Below are 24,000 nucleotides of genomic sequence, written 5' to 3'. Positions count from 1 at the left end.
TCCAACTTTCCTATGAAATAAAGGCAAAAAATACCTTGAAAAAAATATATTTTTAAAAGCTTCCACTGATGGAGAGCTCAGATGTGCCTGGTAAGAAAGCTGAAATCTTCCACTAATAGACGAAGCTGAAATTGTGGTGACCGCTTAATTCTGCCTAATATTGAGCTTCAATACATCTGATCTGGTAAGATGGCTCAAATTGGCTAGTTATAGAGGTTAAATAATATGGCTGACAAGAAAATTGAAAATGGTCACTCATAGAACTCAAGTATGGCTGGTAAGACAACTCGACTGAACATCCAAAATGTTATGCCATTAAACTTTTTTGGGAGCATAGCATTGCATTTCCTTTAACACAGCTGAGTTTGACTGGTCACAGTGTTGAAATGGCATTCAGCCAAGTCCTCCTTAGTTATCTCCACTACGATATCTGCAATATGGTAACGGAACAGAACTATGGCACAGGAGCTAAAATATAGGATGGAACCTAAATTCCACCTTCCAACTTCAGCTCACCTGTGTGATGAAAACTTGGCAGAGCATTCCCCTCGGCCTCATGTCAGAGGCCTTACTGAGTTCAGCATCAAAACTTATTTTTGTGTTTGCGTGAGACAGAGGCACATGGTCATTACACATAGTCCATGCATTCCAAGCATGTATCAATGTTTGATGAAAGATTGTGGCTGTGTGCTTATTTGTTTGTGCGTGCGTGCATGTGTGCACACGTTTCCACTTGCATTTTTGTGTGAGCAAGAGAGAGGAAGAGAGAGAGTGAGAGAGAGAGAGAGAATGCATGTACATATTTATTTGTGTATTATCTTGGTGTTTGGGTCTGTGGTCAGGGTTGAGGCTGGGGCTGGGGCTGAGCATGATGCTCTGCTGTGCTGTGCTGTGCTGTGCTGTGCTGTGCTGTGCTGCTTATCTGCCTTAGCCATCTGGTCACTCCACTGGACTCTGGAGCAGCTGGAGCCGGTCCCCATTGGACCCCTCACTTCACTCACATCACATCACATCACATTACATCAGATATACTGTCACCACTCGCTCTCCCCTTGGAACAGCATGCAGCTGGCTCTGACACACACACACACACACACACACACACACACACACACACACACACACACACACACACACACACACACACACACACACACACACACACACACACACACACACACACACACACTGTCCCTGGCCAACTGCAGCTTAGTACAAAGGGAATTCAATTGAACTGAACTAAATTTAACTAAATTGGATCCGAATTTAGCCAAGCTGAACTGAGCTGACCTGGACTGCACCGAGCTGAGAAAGGCTTTTTTGGCGGAAATGGACAAAAAGCTGTGTCGAATTATGCTCTGACAGAGTTACCCACGATTTTAGCCATATTAACACATTTTATAACGTTTATCTTACAGCTATTATCTCTTCCTAATAGGATCCACAAGATTTTCATCGTCAAAACAAAGACAAAGTTGAAAAAAAAGTCACCCTGTGTAGACTATGTGGACTCAAAGATAATATAAAATTCAGGCATGTTGGACACTAAAATGTGTATTTGGGGGTGTTGTGGCGCAGTGCGCTAAGCCCCCCACATTTGGGCTTTCATGCCCAAGGGTTGCACCCAGGGTTCGAATCCGGCCTGGGTCATTTCCCATCACTACCCCGCCTGTCTCTCCACATTCGCTTCCTGTCGCTCTCCACTGTCCTATCTGAAATAAAGGCGAAAATGCTCATAAAAAAAATACTTTTTAAAAAATGTTTATCTGAGTTTCTCTGAGGGCACGGTGAGAGATGAGCTACCGCTCTCACATGATTTAGTCAGCTCTTGGATCAAGTAGAGACTGACTCATGTTGGACAAATGCCCTCGCTAATAAACTTGAAACCCAAGAACAAACAAATAAACACATCTTGGATGGCGCTGGGGTTGAACGAGAGTGAACCAAATTAAGTTTAACTGGATTTAGCGAGCTGGAATCATTTCATATTGAGATGAGCTGATTTGCCCTCCCCTCACCTCTCCACCTCTATCTTTTAGTTCACTCTCTCTTCTCTTCCTTCTTTATGTCTTACTCTTTTCTCACTGCTTCTCTTCTTTTCTTTCATCCATCTTTCACTCTCTCTGTCTCTCTCTCTCACACACACACAAATTCCCTTTTTCCCCTCCATCCTTTGTTCATTGTCTTTATTTCTGTCTTGTCCTCTCTCCTTTTATTATACACACACTCGCTCCCTCCCTCCCTCCACTCCTCTCTCCCCTCCGTGTTCTCCCTCTCTTGCGCTCTCTCTCTCGTCCGTTCTCTCTTCCTCTTCCCCCTCTCTTACTGTCTTTCTTTCTGTATCTCTCCCTTCTTTCCCGTCCTCCATCACAATCCCTCACTCCCTCTCTCTCCTCTCCTCCCTCCTTCCCTCCTCTCCCTTCCTCTCTCTCTCTATCCCTCCCTCTCCTCTATCTCTGTCTCTCTCCATCTCCCTCTCTCTCTCCTCCTCCCTAATACTCCTTTCTCCCTCCCCATCTCCCTCTGTCTCCCTCTCTCTCCCTCCCTCCCCATCCCCCATCTCCTCTCCCTCTCCAGGAAACTTCTCCAGTCTCTGGGTCGTCCGGAGGTGCACATGGCTCTGCGCGTGGGCCTGGTGAGTGGGGGTGGTATGGAGCATGCGGGCTGCCTGCTGCTGACGGCGGACGTGCTGTTCGTGGTGAGCCTGAGCGAGGACACCCAGCAGCAGGCCTTCCCCATCACAGAGGTCACCTGCACACAGGAGCCCGCACAGCCTGGAGAACTCATACTCACGCTACAGCAGCAGAAAATGAACAGTGACAACGAGGTACAATACACACGTACACACACACACACACACACACACACACACACACACACACACACACACACACACACACACACACACACACACACACACACGCACACCTGCCACCAGTCACTCCCACTGAAGCAGCAGAAAGTGAGCAGTGCTCGCACGCTCGCTCACACACACATGCGGACATTCACGTCTTTTCTAGCCAATCATCTGCAGTCTGCTATCACCTTTAACCCTTATCCACGTCTTCTTTCTCTCATACTCTTTTTCTCTGTCTCTGTCTCTGTCTCTATCTCTCCCCTCTGCAGGCCGACGGGGGTCGAGAGCGCCTGTCGGAGCAGCAGTATCGCCGCCTGGTGGAGTATGTGACGCGGGTGTCACAGCACCTGTCCCCCTCCCCCTCCACCTCGTCCACCTCCACAGTGGCCACCCTGCAGCAGGCCCCCAGCGTGACGGTCACCCCCGCCGAGCCACCCCCCTCCCTCACCAAGACCTACCGCTACCTGGTGGAGCCCGCGCACGCCCGCGTCTTCGTCTACAAGTTCAACACCGTCAAGAACAAGGCCCTGCGCCTGGGCTTTCACTGACACTCGCGTGGATGTGTATGCGAATGCGTATGTGTATGCGTTTCAACAAGGATTTCACTAACACTGATACAACATGCTCAAGAACAAGGCGCTGCACTTGGGATTTCATTGACACTGACATGTATGTGTATGTGTATGCGCTTCAACAAGGCTTTCACCAACACTGATACACATTTCCTGATGTACATTTGTGCACTAACACAAGTGGACTGCACACACATACAGCTGCAGACACAGACACAGACACAGACAAGGCCCCTATGCATGCGGAGACACTTACACTGAAGTACACGTACACACACACACACACACACACACACACACACACACACACACACACACACACACACATCCACACACACTTGCTGCTGTCCGCCACCAGCAATGGCCTTATTTATTGGACCAATGTGTTTCGGCTCTGGAGGAGCCGTGCAGACAGATTAGTGCTACTGTTGTTGAGATTTGTCGGGGTGTAAGTAAGTACAGTGAGTTTGTTAGTATGCAATGTGGATTGTAGATGGAGAGGGGATTGAACTCTCTTAAAGGATGAAAGCTATTCAGAGGACTCTCTACTTGTGGGATAACCTTAGATTGTATATGTCTTCAGGATTGTGGAAGTTGTCAAGAAGAGCCTTGAAGGATGTATGTTCAGTGCATGTTTGCGTACGTGTGTGCATGGTGTAAGAGTTGAAAAAAGAGTGTGTGTGTGTGTGTGTGTGTGTGTGTGTGTGTGTGTGTGTGTGTGTGTGTGTGTGTGTGTGTGTGTGTGTGTGTGTGTGTGTGTGTGTGTGTGTGTGTGTGTGTGTGTGTAGTCAATGGGTTGAAGAGGTTTTGTGAAGATAGAAAAGGAAAATGCATCTGGTCATGTTATTTCATTCAGACATAATGTTACACACAATCCTCCCCCACACTCACACAGAGACACACAGTTACATGCACGGATTACGGTTTCAAATGGAATATTGGCAGTATCTGGTTTAAAACAAGTTCCGGAATATTCCTTTTATATGTGTATTCATTCCGAATGTGGCCATGTTCTGGGAATATTTCGGATGCAGAACTTTACGTTTACGTGTTTACGTGTTTATGTGTCCCATGTCAAAGCCGAATAATGCCACTATTCCATTTTTAAACCAGAATACTCCTGGCATTGAACTGCTGACACATATGAATTCACAGAGGCCTTTCATATCCATGCACCAGTATTTATTATCACCACATCAGAGCTGTCCATGAGAACAACTGAGTTTAGCCCTGTTGGGAGTCCCAGAGAGAGAGGGACTACTGGCTTGGGGATATGACTACAAGTCCCATCATGCTCAGCTTTGTGTTATTATTGTGGCCTATGAACACTAATGGTATAGAACCGGGTGTTCCAAGAACCTGGCTTAGTAGTAAACCGTGTTAGGATTAGCCTGGAGATAGTGCTAAATCAGCTACCATAGTAGAAGAGTGTGGGGTGCTGATTTTCTGCACTAAATGACACCTGTGGGCTATTTATTAACAGTTTTACCACGTCCTGTAGGTTAACTTAGGCAGGTTTATCACTTCACCGTGTTCTTAGAATATCCCTCCGGGGTGGATAGAGGATGGGTTCTGTTTACATTGTAGGTGGTTGTTAGGTTAGGTCATCGTTGTTCATCTTTGGCCGTGTATCAATGGGCTTGTTTGGCTGGCTGTGTCATGGCTGGTTTAAAGGAATGCGCTTGACTAGGTCTTTGAAATGGTGACATTTGTGGACAATGTTGTCGGAATGTGTACTAACTGCATTAGCACCTTGTGGCAGAGACATACCGTGTCGCAAAATGTCCCTGTCATCTCCCGATTGCATTGCCAGACAGAGGCTTTCAAACAAGCCCAATGTCCTTCAACTACTCTGCGTCCCCCTGCTGCATCTGTGACGGTGACAATAATAATAATGATGATGATGATTATGCATTTGCTGGTGAGCTGCTTACCGTACTGGCTTGTCCTTTGCGTTTACACTTACTTTTACACCTGTGCTTGAGAGCAACATGTGAACCCCATTGCCAACGTCAGTGCAATAAGTGTGGTGTGGTTTAGGCTCGTTATAATTAATCTGGGTGTTCTTGGCTATCTACCAAAAGAGGAGCAATTACTATTCTGGAGTTTTGTATTTTTCTTTTTTTTCAAACAGAAGATATTAATTAAGTGATTTTTTTGTGTTTTATTTGTCTTTTTTACTCATTCATCTCTGCCAACACGCTCTTATTGCAAAGGTCAAAGGTTTTAATATATGTTCAAAAAAAAATGTTTTTACTACTTGTAGAGCTTGTCGGAGAGAATAACTACATGAGAAAACACATCGTTTTTGTAAGCCATCTGAAACATTCACCATGTTCCTGACTGATGTATCAATAATGAGTTAAAACATTCTAATAAAGTATTTAATTAATATGATTGTCATTGTATTTCTTGTACAGAAAGAGATAAAAAAAAAAAAAATGACACACAAAGAAGATTCTCCAGGATTGGGTGATATTTTGATTAAATCTTTCATTATAAATTCAGCCAGTGATGTCCCCTGAAATTCATTGCAATTTCACTACTTTCACGACTACTACCTTCCCCCAAAAAAACTCCCAACTATTTACCGGTACAAGGGTTTCCACAATAATCACTATTGTATACCTTAATTGTCACAACATATACCCACAAAATCCTTGCCTGATTCCTTTGCGAGTTTCATTTCGCAGCTGTAATCAAATGAAGGAGCAGAGGCACTAGGTGGCCAACACAATCCTGGACAGAGTGTGAAAGTGATTCGGGAACGGGAAAGCATGCAACCTAAGCTGAGCTGCCACTAGTCACCACAAGAGGGGGTGTGAGAGTGAGCCTGCTCAGCGCTGAGTCACCAGCTTTGAGGCTGCAGGTTCCCTCGCCTCCTCTTCGGCTTCACTCTTCACAGGGGCACTCAGCAACCTGAAACAAACATACAGGGCAGTGAATCAAGACACTTGAAAGGTGACCCAGATGAAGGGTAAAAAGCTAACAGTCCTTTAAAACTCTTAGTGTGTGTGTGTGTGTGCGTGCGCGCGTGTGTGTGTGTGTGTGTGTGTGTGTGTGTGTGTGTGTGTGTGTGTGTGTGTGTGTGTGTGTGTGTGTGTGTGTGTGTGTGTGTGTGTGTGTGTGTGTGTGTGTGTGTGTGTGTGAAACTGCACGTGTGTGTGAGACACTGCACCTGTTGTGTCTGATGGCTGTATGCTGGTTTTGGAGGTGCTGTTGGGCCACGGAGCTCTCCTCAACACCTCTGACCGCAGGCTGGCGGTGGATACAGAATCTACCGGAACAGGAGGGCACACAATTAACACACACACACACACACACACACACACACCTCATCCTGAGAAGTATCTACAGGTACACACACATACAGACATACTGTACACAACACATCTGTGATAGGCATCTAACACCACTATTCAAATACACACATTCAAACAACTACCTTCACATTTCCTACTCATAAAGTGCTGTATATCCAAACCAATTCAAGCATTGACAGTCTAGCAAGCACACATCATTTTTGACAGAAACTAAAACAAAAATGTATTTTGGCAAAAACAATGAAACACGCACCCACATTAAAGGAGGATTTGGCTGACAATAACACACACAAACATCTATGACTTGGCAGCGAACACAATTCCTACACACGGGGGTGTGGGGGGAACAAAGGGGTCATTTGTCCCAGGCCCAGGTAGAGAGGGGGACCAATACTGCGTTTCCATTACATTTTACGTATTGGATAGGGGCCCTTTCAGATGACTTTTTCCTGGGCCCAGCAAAAGCTGTCAGCAGCCCTGCCTACACACACACACACACACACACACACACACACACACACACACACACACACACACACACACGTGGCAGGCAGTGGTAGGCATGCTGATGACCACCAGCTGTATGCTCAGTCAGTCAGTCAGTCAGTCAGACTGGGCCCCTCTGGCGACTGCCATTAAAAAGCCATTGGCAGCACGCTCCATTTAGCGCCCAGTGCACTCTAACAACCCAGCCAGCCTCTCACCGCCACTTCATGTCTGTCTGTGTGTGTGTGTGTGTGTGATGGCATCTGTAAACCCTAACCCACAGGTGGAAGACCGCAGTACATCTAAAGTGCAGGGAAGAGATGTTTATGGGTTGTATCTGTGTGTAAAAATCTCTCTCTCTCTCTCTCTCTCTCTCTCTCTCTCTCTCTCTCTCTCTCTCTCTCTCTCTCTCTCTCTCTCTCTCTCTCTCTCTCTCTCTCTCTCTCTCTCTCTCTCTCTCTCTCTCTCTCTCTCTCTCTCTCTCTCTCTCACACACACACAAACACACACACACACACCAATTTGCAGATCATTTTGTGTTGGTGAAAGCATGATGAAATTCATAGGCTAATCCAAAAGTGGTTGTCAAATGGAAGTGATGATGTTGTGCATGTCTGCGTGCGTGCGTGCGTGCATGCGTGCGTGCGTGCGTGCGTGCGTGTCTTCTTACCTCTTCCAGTGCTGAAGGAGGCGCAGGCCTGTTCCTGCATCATCTGCTTGTGCAGGAGCACAGACTCCCTCTCCAGCGCTGCCATGTACTTGGAGTAGGACCAGGACAACTAACACAAGCACATTAACATCTCTATTTAACACCACCTTCATTAACCACAAAGACATTTCTACACACATCCACTACACTTGTTATTCAGTGACGTTACTGGTTTTAAGATTGTAACATGTTAATGTGTGTGTGTGTGTGTGTGTGTGTGTGTGTGTGTGTGTGTGTGTGTGTGTGTGTGTGTGTGTGTGTGTGTGTGTGTGTGTGTGTGTGTGTGTGTGTGTTTGTGTGTGTGTATGTGTGTGTGTGTGTGGCGGAGGAGTTACATGGTAAATGATTGGATGTGCATGTGTGTGTGTGTGTGTGGGTAGTGGTTACCTGGCTATTGTAACGCACCTGATCTGTGTGGAAGAGTACCTCCACCTGTGGCACCTTGCGGTTCTCTCCGTCCTCATCCAGCTCCTCCCCCTCACTGCCTGCCTCCTCCAGCTGCTGGGCCCGCAGCATCTCCTGCAGCACCACCACAGCGGAGACATTGTCATTATACAGTTAACTCTTTGGAGACACTGTTCTTGTCTTTTCTAGTAAACAAAACACCCAAAATAATGTTTAGGCAATATTGTTTGGCAAAAAGAGGAGTAAATGTCCCCCTGTATCTCTACTAGACTATACTGTACCTGTACTCTTTTTCCACATACAACCATGTGCCGTGCCGTGTCATGTCAAGCTGAGTGGTGCTGTTTAACCAGCCCGGTTTGTGTTTCCATTACAAACCGTGTTACCCGCAGTATGGTTTGAGCTATGGCCCTCGAAAAAAAAGTTTCCACTAATAGTGGTAGCAAATTCCTCATCCGTTTGGACCTGTGTGGATACCTGTGCCTTCCTCTCCTCCTCCTCCTCTTCCTCCCTCCTGCGCTGCATCTCTCTCTCCTTCTGCCTCCTCCTCTTCTTCTCCAGCAGGGGCAGCAGGTCCTCCTCCGCTCCCACGCTGCTCTTCAACTCCAGGAACTGAGGCCACAGCTTAAACAGCTCCCCGAACACAGACATCTACACACATATGAGTACACACACACACACACACACACACACACACACACACACACACACACACACACACACACACACACACAAGCTAAGACACAGAGACCCCAAACTCGGCACAAACTATTAAACCACTTATTGTGTTTACATTTACATGACTCAAACCACTGAACCTTGATGATATACAGCAGTGTTTCTCAAACTTTTTCGGGCCGAGGACCAATTTTTTCCCCTCATGTTCAGGGACCACCTGTCAACTTAATTGACAGTTGATGGGTGCTAATTTGAAACTGCTAATTTTGATGCAGATCACTTTTTAGTCACATTTACAATCATGTCTTTTTACAATCATTGTCTACAAAATATGACTTCAACTATGTTCAGCTTTGTAATAATGTTACAAATATAGCCTACTGCTAGCTTGTCTTGGAAAAGTAGAAATCCCCCCGCGGACCACCAGTGGTTCCCAGACCACACTTTGAGAATCACTGATATACAGGGACGCACTACACTACAAGACCAGCTCTGTGGACACTGGAGGCACCTGCTTGCACGCTGTAGCCTGTTTGGCCAGCGTTGGAGCTAGTATGCTCATATGAGTTGTTCACAGACCTCTTGGATTGGCCTTGCCTTCTATGGACCTGCACTGTGGAACTTTGTTATTTTATTTACTGCACTAATACAAGACTAGACAACACCCACCCCTATTGCACTGACCGGGGACTTCCACTAGATGCTGTAGTAGGGTTGCCAACTGTCCCTTGAAATACAGAATGGTTCCGTTTTGAGCTGGTTTTGGTTAAAATGTGTGAAATTACATCTAAGAGAAATATTTTCAGGGGGAGGACCCCCACACCCCCCACGAGAATGAAGTGTCCTATATCGTTTTTCATAGACAGTTGGCAACCATAGCTATAGGAGCCCACAAGTGGTGGTCGTTCATGACTACCCTCCCTGCTGTACCAACCTGGGCCTCCCTGAAGACGTAGGGCCCCAGCTCCCTCCTGCGGTCCAGGATGGTGTTTGCCTGCTCGGGGGGGATGCTGATCTGCAGGGCGGGGGGCACAGTGGAGCTGATGAAGCAGCTGATGATGGTGCTGATCTTGTGCTGGATGGTGGCCTCCTCGCAGTGGGAGTGGAACAGGTCCTGTTATTACATTCAAATAAGATAAGATTAGATTACATTACATTTAGCAAACACTTTTATTTCAAGCTATTATGCCTCTTTTCCATTGCTGGTTTTCTGGTAGGCCTACTGCTTGACACTGCTTTTCGATTGGGCACGACGCAGCTCAATCGAAGAGCAAAAAGTGGCGGCCAAGTCGAGCTGTGTCGAGCTGTAGGTGTACCAGAAAAACGGCAGTGGAAAAGAGGCATTCATTATTTAGGTACTGATTATTAGGTACAGCCCCTGGAGCAGTATGAGATTAGATGTTTTACTTAAGGCCACTGCGGCCATGAATGAAATTGAAAGAGCCTACCCACATTCTTCCAACTTGTGTGGGATTTGAATCTGTAACCTATAGCAACCTAAGATCAACCCCCTAACCACTGCGGACTGTCTTGAAACACATGAGATACCTTATCTCAAGGAGCTATCTTCCTAAGACCATTAAACAGTAAATATGGCTCCCCGCTTTCTATTAAAGGAGAGAGGTGTGCACATAACCACACATGCTAGACATGAAATTCTAAAAGATGGTCTGCACACTGTTTTTGTCCAAAGAAATATTTCAAGGAAACAATGCAATATTTGAATAGTCTGTGAATCGTCATCTGAATGAAGAACAATGAAGTAGAGGAGGGCATCCAAAGTTTGCGCTGTGTCTTTGAAATCATTTGAAAGTGCTCCTGACAACTGCAGCAACAGGTGGAAAGGAGGGAACGAACGAGAGGAGGGGGAAAAAAAGAGAAGTTAGCCGTTTCCGGGCATGAATGCCATGCAGGTGCCAGATGGATAGAGCAGCCATGAGAGGGGGGCAGCCAAGAGGTTAGCTGTTCGTGCCCATTAGCAGACAGACTTCACCCATTATAGCATGTTAATGCATGTAGGCTTGCTATTTTGCGTACGTTAAATGAACAGTTAAACTATTTGTCCATGTCAACACAGAGGGGGTTACTAGACATTTACACAGGTGCATTTCCCTTTCCCCCGGGCAGAAACGGGCAGTGAGAGAGGAGGGGGAATCGATATTAATGTAGCATGTCTGAGAGAACTGGGTCTGAAGGAAAAACATAAACACTGAGAAATATGTTGCTGCAAAGAGGCACGTAATGAGAACAGGGTGTCTCAATTCCTTTTATGATTATCGCCAGTCGACTCCTGGCACGTGGGCTAATTCTCTCCAGAGCCATGTTCCCCAGCTACAATAAAGCAATAGAAACGCGGTGATTAATGCTGAGATTGGCGTTAAAGTTTGCAATTCGTGTAATGTGTTTCTGCCAAAACTCTTCCTACGTATGTCAGGGGGTCTTTTTCTCACTGACTGACAGCTATGACTGTTGGAAACTTTGTAAAGACTTCTCCCATTTGCGCTGATGCTATCAATGATTTAGCTCATGCAATCTGATCATGGATGCCAATTGGGAAGTAAACACTGACTGCAGACAGACAGACAGACAGACAGACAGATGGATAGACAGACAGACAGACAGACAGACAGACGGATGCATAGATAGACAGACAGACAGACAGACAGGCAGACAGATGGATAGACAGGCAAGGTAGGGCCAGACAGAGATGGTAAAGTGAAAGAGAGAGGAAGCCAAGACAGAAACAAAGAAGGATAAGATAATGCGAGTGTGTGAAACAGAAAAACAAGAGTAAGGGAGAGAAAGAAGGGGCGAGGAGGGATGAAAAACGAGTTTGAGAGAGAAATAGGCAGGAGAGAAGACAGACAGACAGACAGACAAACAGAGGTAGCGGGCCTTGCCTTGTATCGCTGCACTTCCAGCCAGAAGAGCACATCATTCTCATATAGCTCTCCCTTCAGGCCTGCGAAGCGCTGGAACTGTAGGCAGGTGACGGGGTTGAGGAGGGCCTGGCGGAAGGCCAGCATCTCCCTGGACGACGCCATCCAGGACCCCTCCATATGCTGAGGCGGCTGGGGGTAGAGGTGGAGGTGGAGGTGGGGATGATGGGTGCAGGGCAAAGCAGATAGGGCACAATGGAAGGGGGTAAAGAAAAGCTTTTTAGGATCAGGGAGTGGGTGCACAGTGACTTTGATTTTGAAGTTGTAATAGCACACAATGGTACAAACAATACACGGGTTTTCTTTTTTTGTTTTCCCCCTAGCTGTGCGACCCTTGCCGCGCACAATTCGGACAAAAAATTATCTCTGTCAGTCAAAAAAGTATTACACCTTGTTTATAAACAAAACAAAAAAATCAATGTGTAGGGTAGACTCAGAGGGCTGTGGTTGGAGATGGGGAGTAATGGACTGTAAGTACTGTAGGCCGGGGACCATGAGGGCCTGGGGGAGTATGAATTAATCATTCAGTTACATGACTGATGCAGAAGTGGTTACAGTTCTTCCAAGCCATATGCCTGTGAAGTTTCTTCAAGATTCCAGATTCAATACATTTATTACCATGTCAACATAGTTGATAGGCATTTGTTTTGGCACATCCCCAATATCAAACAAGAGTGGCTGGTAAACAGATTGCACATTAACATGCATTATAAAGTGAATATTAAATGTGCTACCAGTGGTACAGAGCAAACAGAGCATACAGAACACTACGTTGCATTCATGGTCGTCTTATTCATCCAAGTCATGTTTTCCCTAGAAGTCATGCAGTTTGGAAGTGAAGCATAGTACAGTAGACTCCAGTTGGTTTCACCTAGCAACTCTGGCTTCAACAACAGTATGCTAGAATAAAGTTTGTAATCAGAAACAGTTAAAGCGTCCTGTCCCGAAGGTCCTCCTAGGTACGCCAGTATCTCAAAACTGATTCTGATTTTGATTGAGTCCAGACCAGGTCTTTATCTGGCAGCAGCACTGATCCAGGATCTGCTAAAAGTATCGGTCAGTAACTGCCCATGTCAAAACATCCTCAAGTCATACACAGGGAGTCTTCCTTGCGCAATCCAGCAAGATTACAAAACAGCTGTATCAGTAGCAGTACCTTTCAAAATAGAGTCAACATAAAGTGGACATAACCGCTTCATGAGTACAGGAAATACTGTAAGGGTTCGGGTTTAGTTTAGTTCGGTTTCCACAAAGTGCCACATTTGAATAATTACCATGCATTATTAAGACATCCTGTGATCATGAAGTTAGTCTTGCAATTTAATATACATTCAGCATCATGGCAGCATCAAACCTTACTTCAGAGACTGAAAGCCCCAGCATGGTTTGACTTTCTCCAAAACACAGAAGAAAGGGATATCACATATTAAATCAATACTGTATACTATAAACAGGGCTATCAATTAACACCAGTCACCTGGCCAATTGCTGGCGAAATTTCAGTTTGGCTGGTAGAAAAGACCAACATACTAGCCACTTGACACATCAGTGAGTGTGTGTTTGGCTAGTGAGTTTAACATCCACTAGCCATTTTGGCTGGTGATGAAAAATGTTAATTCAGAACCCTGCTGATAAACACTACAGACTATACAGGAAATGTGTCAGTAAGTTTAGCCAAACCCAGTTATTCTACATTCATTCTCTTTTGGTGTTGTTTCTTCACCACTCACCTCTGCAGTCAAAGAGGAGGCGGACATCTTACCTTCCACTTCTGTTTCCTCCTGCGGTATCTTCTCCTCTGCTCCTGCACCTGGGGCTGAACGCGCGCACACACACACACACACACACACACACACACACACACACACACACGCACGCACGCACACACGCACAAGACAACAGAGAGCTAGAGTGACCACTCCGCTGTCTTGAGCTGTCTTGTCCACTACAGGCTGTTGAGTCATGGCAGGTAACTCTGCACCATCTTTGCCATGCCCAATACAGTAATCCATCTTCTCATTGGCTCTCTTTCTCCACCACTACCTCTCCTCCTCTACCCTCTTCCTCTCGCCTTGTCTTCCTTCTCCTCCACCATCCCCTCTTCCTCCTTCACCTCTGCATCCTCCTCCTATCCCTCCTCCTCATCTACACTCTCCTCTTCCTCTGCTCTAATCTCCCTCCTCCACCTCTTCCTTCTCCAGCATTTTGGCCATCTTCTCCTCCTCCTCTCCTCTACCTTCTTCTTCTTCCTCCTCCTCCCCTTTACCTTCTCCCTCCTCCTCCTCTTCTTCCTCTTCCTTCTCAGCACCTTGGCTCCTTCTCCTCTCTTCTTCTCTCCTCCTCCTCCTCCTCCCTCCCTCTCCTCCTCCTCTTCTTCTTCTTCCTCCTCCTCCACTTTACCTTCTCCCTCTTCTCTCCTCCTCCTCCTCCTCTTCCTCCTCCAGTACCTTGTCCACCCTTCTCTGTTTCTGAGCACCACCGCCTCTAACACTTCCTCATCTGCTAATGCTGTGGCGTATGCGTATCGGTGTCTGAACACGGGTAAACACGATAGCCTAATTAGCACCGCCAGAGGAAAGGCGAGTGCTATTTAGGGTGGCCGCAAGGGTGCGAAATGTGAGCGAGAGACGCTCATTTGAGGTTTCACGTTGCGTAACGGAAGAGAGACGCCAAAACATTAGGCCCTAGTGTTTGGCCTTACCTAAGCCTCCGATTAGCCAACCAGACATACCCTACTACCTCCCTGCACGTCCTTATGCATTCAGTACATGCAGGGCCGGATTAAGATGGCCTGGGGCCCCTAGTCTACAGGTTGCTGTGGGGTACCCCCGGAAGGCAAATTTTGACCGTGTGATAATTAGGAGCTAGGAATTAAGGGTACCATGTATTCCAACTGCACTCATCACAACAGACTAGTTTTTCAATACTGCATCTTGTTACAATTCTGCAATTTTTCACTTTTGTCCAATCGGGAGGCCCCTGGCAGGTGGGGGCCCCCTAGGCTGCAGCCATATCTAGCCTGTGCGTTAATCCGGCCCAGAGTACATGTCACTCTATCGCTACAGTGTTTTGTGCTCCTCTTATGAAAAGACACAGAGAGTGAGTGGGGGGACCCGGGTGATTAGTGTCCCTATTATGCAGTGACAAGGAGACAGTGCGGGGCGGGGCAGGGGGTGTCCAGTGTTTAGTGCACTTCTTATGACACTGACAGTGAATGGTTAACCCATTGATGCCTAAAGCACCTGCAAAAAAGGCTGCTGAATGCCTAAGCCCTATTTAAGAGAAGTTGCCCTAATCCTTTAAAAAACGTAATATCTCTGAAGCACATAAAAGTATAGGCCTACAATAAGTTGCATTTAAATGCTAGGACACTCATCTTGCATTAGAATGTGTTAATTCAGCTCTAACATACCAAGATCCTTAATAAAATCCTCTCAAATCTCATGAGCCTGAATGTTGCGTCATGCAGCTCCTGGTGCCAGGGCCAATGTTGCACAACGCAACATCCAGCATGAATGGTTAAAAGGGGGGATGCTCAGGTGTTTAAGCGGTACAGAGGCAAAGAGCAAGAACACTGATACTGAGGAAAAAAATGCCTTCAAAATTGTGACATTGTACAGTCCAACAGGTCAACACAGAAAGATGCAATTCAATCGCCAAAGGTGTTAAGAGGTGTAAACTCAGTTGTAATAATATATGAACAAATGTGCAGCTACTGTCTGACTGTCTAGGTCTATTACAGGACTTGGCGTTAACTTTTTTTGCTCATTGTGGATGGTGGTTTGTCACATCAAAGAATAAGTTACCTGTCAAAGTGTCTGGTGAGACTGAAATTATTTCTAGCCACAGCCAACTTTTATCAGCATTTGGCCAGTTGGCAGGTGCCAATGTCAAGCCCTGGTCTATTGAAAAGACAGTAGATCTAGGGGTACGAGGGAGGTGGTCTGATGTTTTGTGCTCAGGTTAGGACATTACACAGTGTGTGTGGGGGTGGTAGTATGCACCTGGAGTTTCTGTCGCTCTGCGAAGTCAGGAGTAGCCAGGTACACTGGCAGCCATTTCCTCTCCAGGCGGCCCCTCACCACATTCTGCATCTCCGTCAGTGCCGCGTCTGATAGGCCGCTCTGCAGAAGCTGGCCCAAGCCACCAGCCAGACGCATGATCTGTCGCAACACGTACACACATACACATTTACAAATGTACACACACAGACACAGACACACACAGACACAGACACAGACACAGACACAGACACACACACACACACACACACACACACACACACACACACACACACACACACACACACACACACACACACACACACACACACACACACAAATGAACACACACGTAAACACACACACACACACACACACTTTTACTCATTCAGACACACAGTGTAACACATACTGTACTGTATACTCATACACACTTACTTGTAATTAACACACATAGCACACACCATGGAAACATGTGATGTAGCTGAAAGGCTGATTAAACACAGGCAGGATGACAGGACAGCTGAGGGGATGGGCTGCAGGGTGTGCAGTTACCATTAGACTACATGTACACCAGAGCTGGTAGAGGGCTCATGCCACACACACGTGAACCACTGGTGCAAGACAGACAGACAGACAGCCAGGCAGGTAGACAGACAGGGAGAAACAGACAGACAGACAGTTAGATAGGCAGCCAGGCAGGTAGTCAGACAGACAGGCAGGCAGACAGACAGACAGACAGACAGACAGACAGACAAGCAGCCAGACAGGACAGTCAGAAAGGCAGCAAGGCAGGCAGACAGACAAACAGACAGATAGGCAGAGAGACAGACAGACAGACACACAGACAGATCGGCAGCCAGACACACAGACACACAAAAAGGCAAGCAAGCTGGTAGGCAACCAAGCCAGCAGCAAGCAGAAAGGGAAACAAACAGGCAAGGAGGCAGACAGACAAAGAGACAGACAAGCAGGCAGAGTCAGACATGGACAGCGAGCAAGTAGACAGGCACACATACAAGGAAGCTGGTCGGCAGACAGACAGACATGGTAGCCAGCGGACAGATGAAGAAGAAAGCAGAGAAGTAAAAGTACCAAAGTAAAAGTAGAAGTACACTAATGACTTCTATAGTGGTAGAGTAACTGGTATATACTGTAAGATGATGTACCTATGTTGCAATTACATCAGTAAAAGTACTTCTACCTCCACTTTATCTGAAGCAGACAGACAGACAGGCAGGGAAGGAGACGGCTACATTTGGAGAAGTGAGTGAGATGGTGGCCTGTAAGCTCAGTGTGTGATGGATGCTGGCATCATCAGCAGCAACGCTGCACATATGGACTGGCTCTCACACAGGAAACCCACTCCACTCATCACCACTCTTCCTCTCTCTTTATTCTTTCTTTTCTTCCTGGTATTTCTCTGTCCTTTTTTGCTTTTATCTCTCATCTCCTGTCATTTCTGTTTTTCGTCGTCTTTCTTTGTCTACCATGTTCTCTCTCTCTCTCGCTCATTCTCAATGTCTGTCGCTCGTCTTTCCTCTATTCCCCTCTCTCTTTTGTCCTTCTTTCTCTCCTATGCCCCCCCCCTCTCTCTGTCCATCCTCAACATTCTCTCTCTCTGTTCATCCTCAACATGCTCTCTCTCTCTCTCTCTCTCTCTCTCTCTCTCCATCCTCAGCATGTAGTAAGCCCTCCCTGCTGTTGCCCAATGCATTCTTGCCACCGCTGTGCGCCGGTGGCAGTCTGTCATTGTGCATGCGTGGCGGTGCGGAGTGCGGAGTGCTTCTTGCCCCCGCGGGGCCGGCCGAGACTCGGAGGGAGAGGAGAGGAGTAGCTGCTGTGATATGCGATCTGTTTCTTTCTTCAACATCTGCCATTGTTTTGTCTTGCCGGCTGGCAACTGGTAGTGGTGAGTCTGTTCGCAGACAAATCTCTTTTGTCTGATGTCTCTTTTGTGTCATCTGTTTTGGGCTTTGGGGGCTCTGTGTTTTGTTAGAAATGTCAATAAATGTTTGTTAGCCGAGGAGGAGAGACGGAAGCAGTGGATACTCTGCAGTCGAAGGGAGGGAGAAGAGGGGAGGGGAGGGGAGAGGGGGGAGGGGGGAGGGAGGAGAGGGGGGAGGGGGGAGGGAGGAGAGGGGGAGAGGGGGTCGTAGGCAGGCAGGAGAGGGGCTCGTAGGCATGGGTAGTGGGGAGAAGTATATGGAGTAGTACGTATGTGAGGGTGGGGGGGCTGGGGTACATACAGTACAGGATGAGAAACTAGGGATGGAGGTGAGTGGGGGAAGGCTGAGCTGTTGGCTTCTCCAGGTGATTTGTGGTGGGGCTGTTGGATAAGGGGTGAGGTAAAGATGGGAATATTGTAGAGATGGAGGTGGTTGAGGGGTGCTGGGCTGAGTTGGGCACACACACATCCTGCTGATGGGTAGAGTGGATGGAGGTGTGGTTAGATCAGTGGGTAGATGTGGAGATCATACCTCCTCATGCCAGAGTGTTAAGCTAAAACACTGACTTGAACGGTTTATCACGTTTGTGCATAATGCCTTCGCATTTTAATTCGCGCTCCACAATACCTGTGACACGTTAAGTTCAGGCATGGTTTTGCTCAGGGCACAATTTCTCCACAAATTCACCATTTCCCTTGCTTGTTTGTTTGTTTCACTTGCAGAAGTACAGCTGAAGAAATGTTCCTTTTCTAACAGTTTAGGGTTAGGCATGGTTTTGGTCAGGGCACAGCAGAGCATTTTTGCGTTTAGCTACAGAAATTCGCCGCAGCAACAGAAATTCACCGTCACAGCGGGAAAACTTTAAAAACCTTGTCACGTGATAAAAGTACTTTCCCGCAGCGTTGAGGAGCACAACTTAACTTTCAAAGGCGTCGCATCTCAACAGGGAATTCACTTAAAAATAAATACGCCCCTTGCATTATCTGCTCAGACACACAAATCTCCTGTTACTGTTTTGCAGCAGGGCTGTTGGGTGGGGGTGAGACTCTGGTGGGGGTGAGTAGGGGCACAGAGGGATCAGACATTGGTGGAGGGGTGGTGGAGTGTTTCAAAGTGTTTGGCAGTTTGATAGGGAGGGAGTGAGGGTGTGGTGCGGTAAGTAGGGGCTCATGGGAAACTTGGGGAGTGGAGTTGGAGGTGCTGGGTGAAGGGCAACTTTGCACGGCCGACCCGGGTTCGTTTCCGGCACGGGCCCTTTGCCGACCCTTCCCCCTTCTTTCTCTCCACCAACTCGTTTCCTGTCTATCCTCCACTGTCCTGTCATGAAAAAAACAATAAAGGCTTGAAAAGCCCCCCCAAAAAATACTTTGGAAAAAAGTACAAACACAAACCTCATTTGGGGGTGGGGTAAGGTGAGTAGACAATCAGGAAATAGAGAGGGGGGCGGATGAGGTCCACTGGGCCGGGTTTACAAACCTCCTCCTGTTGGTGTTTGGTGGCGGGGCTGCTGGGCCCAAAGAAGTACTTCTTGTTCAGGTACTTGGTCTTGATGCTGCGGGAGAGCTGCAGCTTCTGGTCTCGCTGATGACTGGACGTCCTCCTCAGCTGCTCCAGGTCCAGCCAGCACAGCAGGTCCATGCTACATGCCATAGCACACAATACACATAACATCATATAACCTACAATACAATACAATACAATACAATACAATACAATACAATACAATACAATACAATACAATACAATACAATACAATACAACACAATACAATACAATACAATACAATACAATACAATACAATAAAACAACAACACTACATCACTACCAGGTCCAGCCAGCACAGCAGATCCATGCTACATGCCATATCACACAATACACATAACATCATATAACCTACAATACAATACAATACAATACAATAAAACAACAACACTACATCACTACACTGCTCCAGGTCCAGCCAGCACAGCAGGTCCATGCTACACGCCATATCACACAATACACATAACATACAGTATAATAAAACAACATAACATGACTCCATAACATACTGTATGCAGGTCCATGCTGAGACATACGTATGACATAACATCATATCACACAATATGCATAATAACATACGAAACAACAAACGAAACAAACGAATAATAACAAACGAAACAACACACACACACACTCACTCACGCATGCACGCACGCACACACACACACACACACACACACTCACACACACACACACACCCTCACACACACACACACACCATAACAGAAACATAATAGGTTGTAAATGCCCTGAGGTTACCTGGCAGAGTGTTCCTCTAGGAAGGCCTGAAAGTGCTGCAGCTCGGCACGGTTGCGGAGTACAGACAGCAGACGGAACCCTCGAAACTGTTCCGGAACCTGCGTCCACAAGTCTGGTTCTCTGGGGACCTCTGGTGGCGGAGGAGCAGTCTTGCGCTCCCTGGCCAGCTGCAGCGCAGGTCACAGACACACACACACACACACACACACACACACACACACACACACACACACACACACACACACACACACACACACACACACACACACACACACACACACACACACACACACACACACGCACATACACACACAGATACAAACAAACAGATCCAACACACACACATACACACAGACATACATAGAGAAAGAGAGTGTGTGTGAGAGAGAGAGAGAGAGAGAGAGAGAGAGAGAGAGAGAGAGAGAGAGAGAGAGAGAGAGAGAGAGAGAGAGAGAGAGAGAGAATCAGGATTAGCTGTCAGGCTTGAAGACAAAAACGCAGCTACAGGGGCCGACCATCATCATCGCAGAGCTATGCAGCTGCAGCCCCAGACATGAGCCATGCCGAGAGGGGGGAAGAGAGGGAGAGAGGAAGAGGGAGAGAGGAAGAGGGAGAGAGAGAGAGAGAGGAAGGCTGTAATGTGTTTACTGAGGCTGAGGCTTAGACAGTGGTGGGCAAATCCCCAACATGCCAGCGATGGGACAGATAGGGAGGCATAGTCTAGCGTCTAGGATGCATTCCTCGTTCCAGCCAGACAAAAATCCTATTAAATTAATCAAGCAGTGCATTACAGAAAAAGTTCTTGCCTTCAGTTCAGTTCAGTCAGTCTTTCTCTCCCCCCGCCCCCTCCTCCTTTTGTCTGTCCCGCAGGGCAAAGCATGGGGGGTTGGGGGGGGGGGGGTTGTTTACTTTGAAACTTGCGGTTTGGTTCCTGCCTTGCCAGGGTTGACAACATCGGCATGTTTTCATGTATTTTTTGTGCTGTGTGTGTGTGTGTGTGTGTGTGTGTGTGTGTGTGTGTGTGTGTGTGTGTGTGTGTGTGTGTGTGTGTGTGTGTACAGATGCTACATCATGTCTGACTGTCTTGCCCCTGTGTGTGTGTGTGTGTGTGTGTGTGTGTGTGTGTGTGTGGTTTCATAATACTGCATCATGTCGGACTTGTGCATGTGTGTGTTTGTGGTTGTGTGTGTACTGTATGCATGTGTGTGTGTGTGTGTGTGTGTGTGTGTGTGTGTGTGTGTGTGTGTGTGTGTGTGTGTGTGTGTGTGTGTGTGTGTGTGTGTGTGTGTGTGTGTGTGTTTGTATGCATCTCGGTGTGTTTTCATATACAGCATCATGTGTGACTGACTTGTTCCATCCTCTGTGCGGTGTCTGTGTGGAGGGCTTGGAGCTGCCTGTAGTCCTCCGTCTCAACATGGCGGCTTTCCTCCCACAGCTCAACCTGATGAACACACACACACACACACACACACACACACACACACACACACACACACACACACACACACACACACACACACACACACACACACACACACACACACACACACACACACACACATACACACACACACACACACACACACAGCTGCATGTTACACACACAGAGACAGCTTCACATACATACTGTACGTGAACCCACAGAGCATGGTTTTAGTCACAGTCAAACACTAGCGGGAACCTAGTGGTGTAATCCTTATGGAGCGTTTCTCCAAAATGCTATAAAATACAATTTACAAAATATGATTTTAAGATAGCATCCCGAAAATTGGAAGTGGGCTAATGTAATCTGATAGCCCCATAACAAATGTGAACCTAAAAACCCTGATATCAACGAAACTAACAGAGAAAGACAATAAAAACACTAAATTTTTGAACATTTTTGAAGATGGATATACATGTATAGCATTTTGGAAAAGAGCTCTTTACTTCCACTCGTAGTCCCACAGTTACCCTTAAATGAACCCACCACCATGTTTTATCGTCTCAATTAAACACCAACGTGAACCCACCACAGCCCTGTATTAGTCACACTCAGGGCCGCGTACAGCTTTGGCTGGGCCCAGGACAAAGCCATATGAAAAGCCCCCCCACCACCCAATGTTATGAGGACCCATCTCTGGGGCTCCCCTCTCCCTGGGCCTGGGCCAACTGACCCATTTGCCCTCCCTGTTGGCCTCCCTGGTCACAGTCAGACACTAAGATGAACCCACAACTACTTACAGCCAGACACTTATATGAACCCACCACGTCCATATTTTACACTCACAGTCAAATGAGTAAAATAAATCTTGGCTTTGAAGAATAAGAAAAAAAATCTACTTTTTTCTAGTCTTTTTTATTTTGTATCATTTAATATAATACATTATATTTACACACACACACACACACACACACACACACACTCATGAACCCACAGCCATCTTTTACAATGACAGTCAGACACTTGTATGAACCCACAGCACTGGATGAGTCACAGGCCCGACCCGCCCTCCAAGAAAATATCATGAACCCAAAGCTCTGTTACAGTTCAGGCACTCATATGAACCCAAGTGGCTTAGAAAGGGTGCACACACACAGTTGCTGTGTCTCAGACGGCGCACTTGTGCACTTTAGTCACTATGTTTCAGTGCGTAACCGCAACCAATACGCCAGTGGTTCCCAAACTTTTTCTGTTGGTACCCGCTGTTGGATCTAAGAATATTTTTTGCGACCCTCCTCCCACATCATGTTCCAAACGCAGAACGTTTGTTTTGCTTTGCCAAATGTTCTAATCATATACATGTATGTATTTGTCTAGATTTTATGCAAGTATTCCCTTCTCTCCGCGACCCCCCCACAGGACCTCCGCGACCCCTAAGGGTCCCGCCCCGAATTTGGGAACCACAATATGCCATACGCACTGAAACATAGTGCCTGCAGTGCACAAGTGCGCCATCTGAGACACAGAAAATGTCTCCTGACCTAGGAAGAGTGCAGAGAAACAACACACACATACTATACAGAACGACACCAGCACACACACACTAACACAAACACACGCACACGCGCACACACACACACACACACACACACACACACAAATACACACACCTGTTCATAGATGTGTGAGTCCTGGGAGGTGAGGAGGGTCCAGGGCTCAAGGAGAAGGGAGAGGACGTGCTCCTCTGCCCCGTCAAAGAGCTCCTCAAACGGGGGAGTCAAACGGGCAAACACCCCCCTCCTGCACCCCTCACTCACGCCAATGCTCTGCTGAGACACACTGGATAGGTAGGTAGAGTAGAGCACCTATACACACACACACACACACACACACACACACACACACACACACACACACACACACACACACACACACACACACACACACACACACACACAAACATGTAGACACACCCACACACACACATGGAGGGGGAGAGATGGGATGGTATGGGAGCGAGAACCAGAGAGAGAGAGACAGACAGACAGACAGACAGACAGACAGACAGACAGACAGACAGAGACAGAGAGTTTCAACCAAACATACTGTAATAAAGAATACAGAATGGCTTGCAAAACATCAAAGATTGCATACACACACACACACACACACACACACACACACACACACACACACACACACACACACACACACACACACACACACACACACACACACACACACACATAGTGGGGACACAGTGGCTGACATTCTGGATTGGTCTCAGCATAGCCGTACGGTCATGTCCGCACATATCTCCTGTCAGGGACTGCCATCTGAAAGCCATAGAAGGGACA

The 24,000-nt window shown here is 47.0% G+C and overlaps 2 protein-coding genes across 2 annotated transcripts in view; one reads left to right on the top strand and one right to left on the bottom strand.

The window, feature by feature from the left end:
- The window catches only part of LOC134449561 (intermembrane lipid transfer protein VPS13B-like), a 646,790-nt gene extending 640,969 nt beyond the window's left edge, over positions 1-5,821 (top strand). The window contains exons 64-65 of the mRNA XM_063199569.1: positions 2,578-2,827; positions 3,127-5,821. Coding sequence (XP_063055639.1) covers positions 2,578-2,827; positions 3,127-3,405 — 529 coding nt within the window. The 3' untranslated portion in view covers positions 3,406-5,821. The remainder of the gene's footprint in view (positions 1-2,577; positions 2,828-3,126) is intronic.
- A 61-nt stretch (positions 5,822-5,882) lies between these two features.
- Positions 5,883-24,000, bottom strand: part of LOC134449816 (regulator of G-protein signaling 22) — a gene marked incomplete at its 5' end in the record, with an annotated part of 27,722 nt that continues 9,604 nt past the window's right edge. The window contains 13 exons of the mRNA XM_063199924.1: positions 5,883-6,348; positions 6,608-6,706; positions 7,909-8,017; positions 8,353-8,466; positions 8,830-9,003; positions 9,965-10,144; positions 11,931-12,101; positions 13,732-13,785; positions 15,974-16,132; positions 19,396-19,558; positions 20,221-20,387; positions 21,569-21,661; positions 23,314-23,508. Coding sequence (XP_063055994.1) covers positions 6,341-6,348; positions 6,608-6,706; positions 7,909-8,017; positions 8,353-8,466; positions 8,830-9,003; positions 9,965-10,144; positions 11,931-12,101; positions 13,732-13,785; positions 15,974-16,132; positions 19,396-19,558; positions 20,221-20,387; positions 21,569-21,661; positions 23,314-23,508 — 1,686 coding nt within the window. The remainder of the gene's footprint in view (positions 6,349-6,607; positions 6,707-7,908; positions 8,018-8,352; positions 8,467-8,829; positions 9,004-9,964; positions 10,145-11,930; positions 12,102-13,731; positions 13,786-15,973; positions 16,133-19,395; positions 19,559-20,220; positions 20,388-21,568; positions 21,662-23,313; positions 23,509-24,000) is intronic.

The sequence above is a fragment of the Engraulis encrasicolus genome, chromosome 5 (genome assembly GCF_034702125.1).
Source record: "Engraulis encrasicolus isolate BLACKSEA-1 chromosome 5, IST_EnEncr_1.0, whole genome shotgun sequence".
In the NCBI taxonomy this organism is placed as follows: Eukaryota; Metazoa; Chordata; class Actinopteri; order Clupeiformes; family Engraulidae; genus Engraulis; species Engraulis encrasicolus.
The sequence above is the reverse complement of the archived record's forward strand: the minus strand, read 5'-3'. Positions and strand labels throughout refer to the sequence as shown.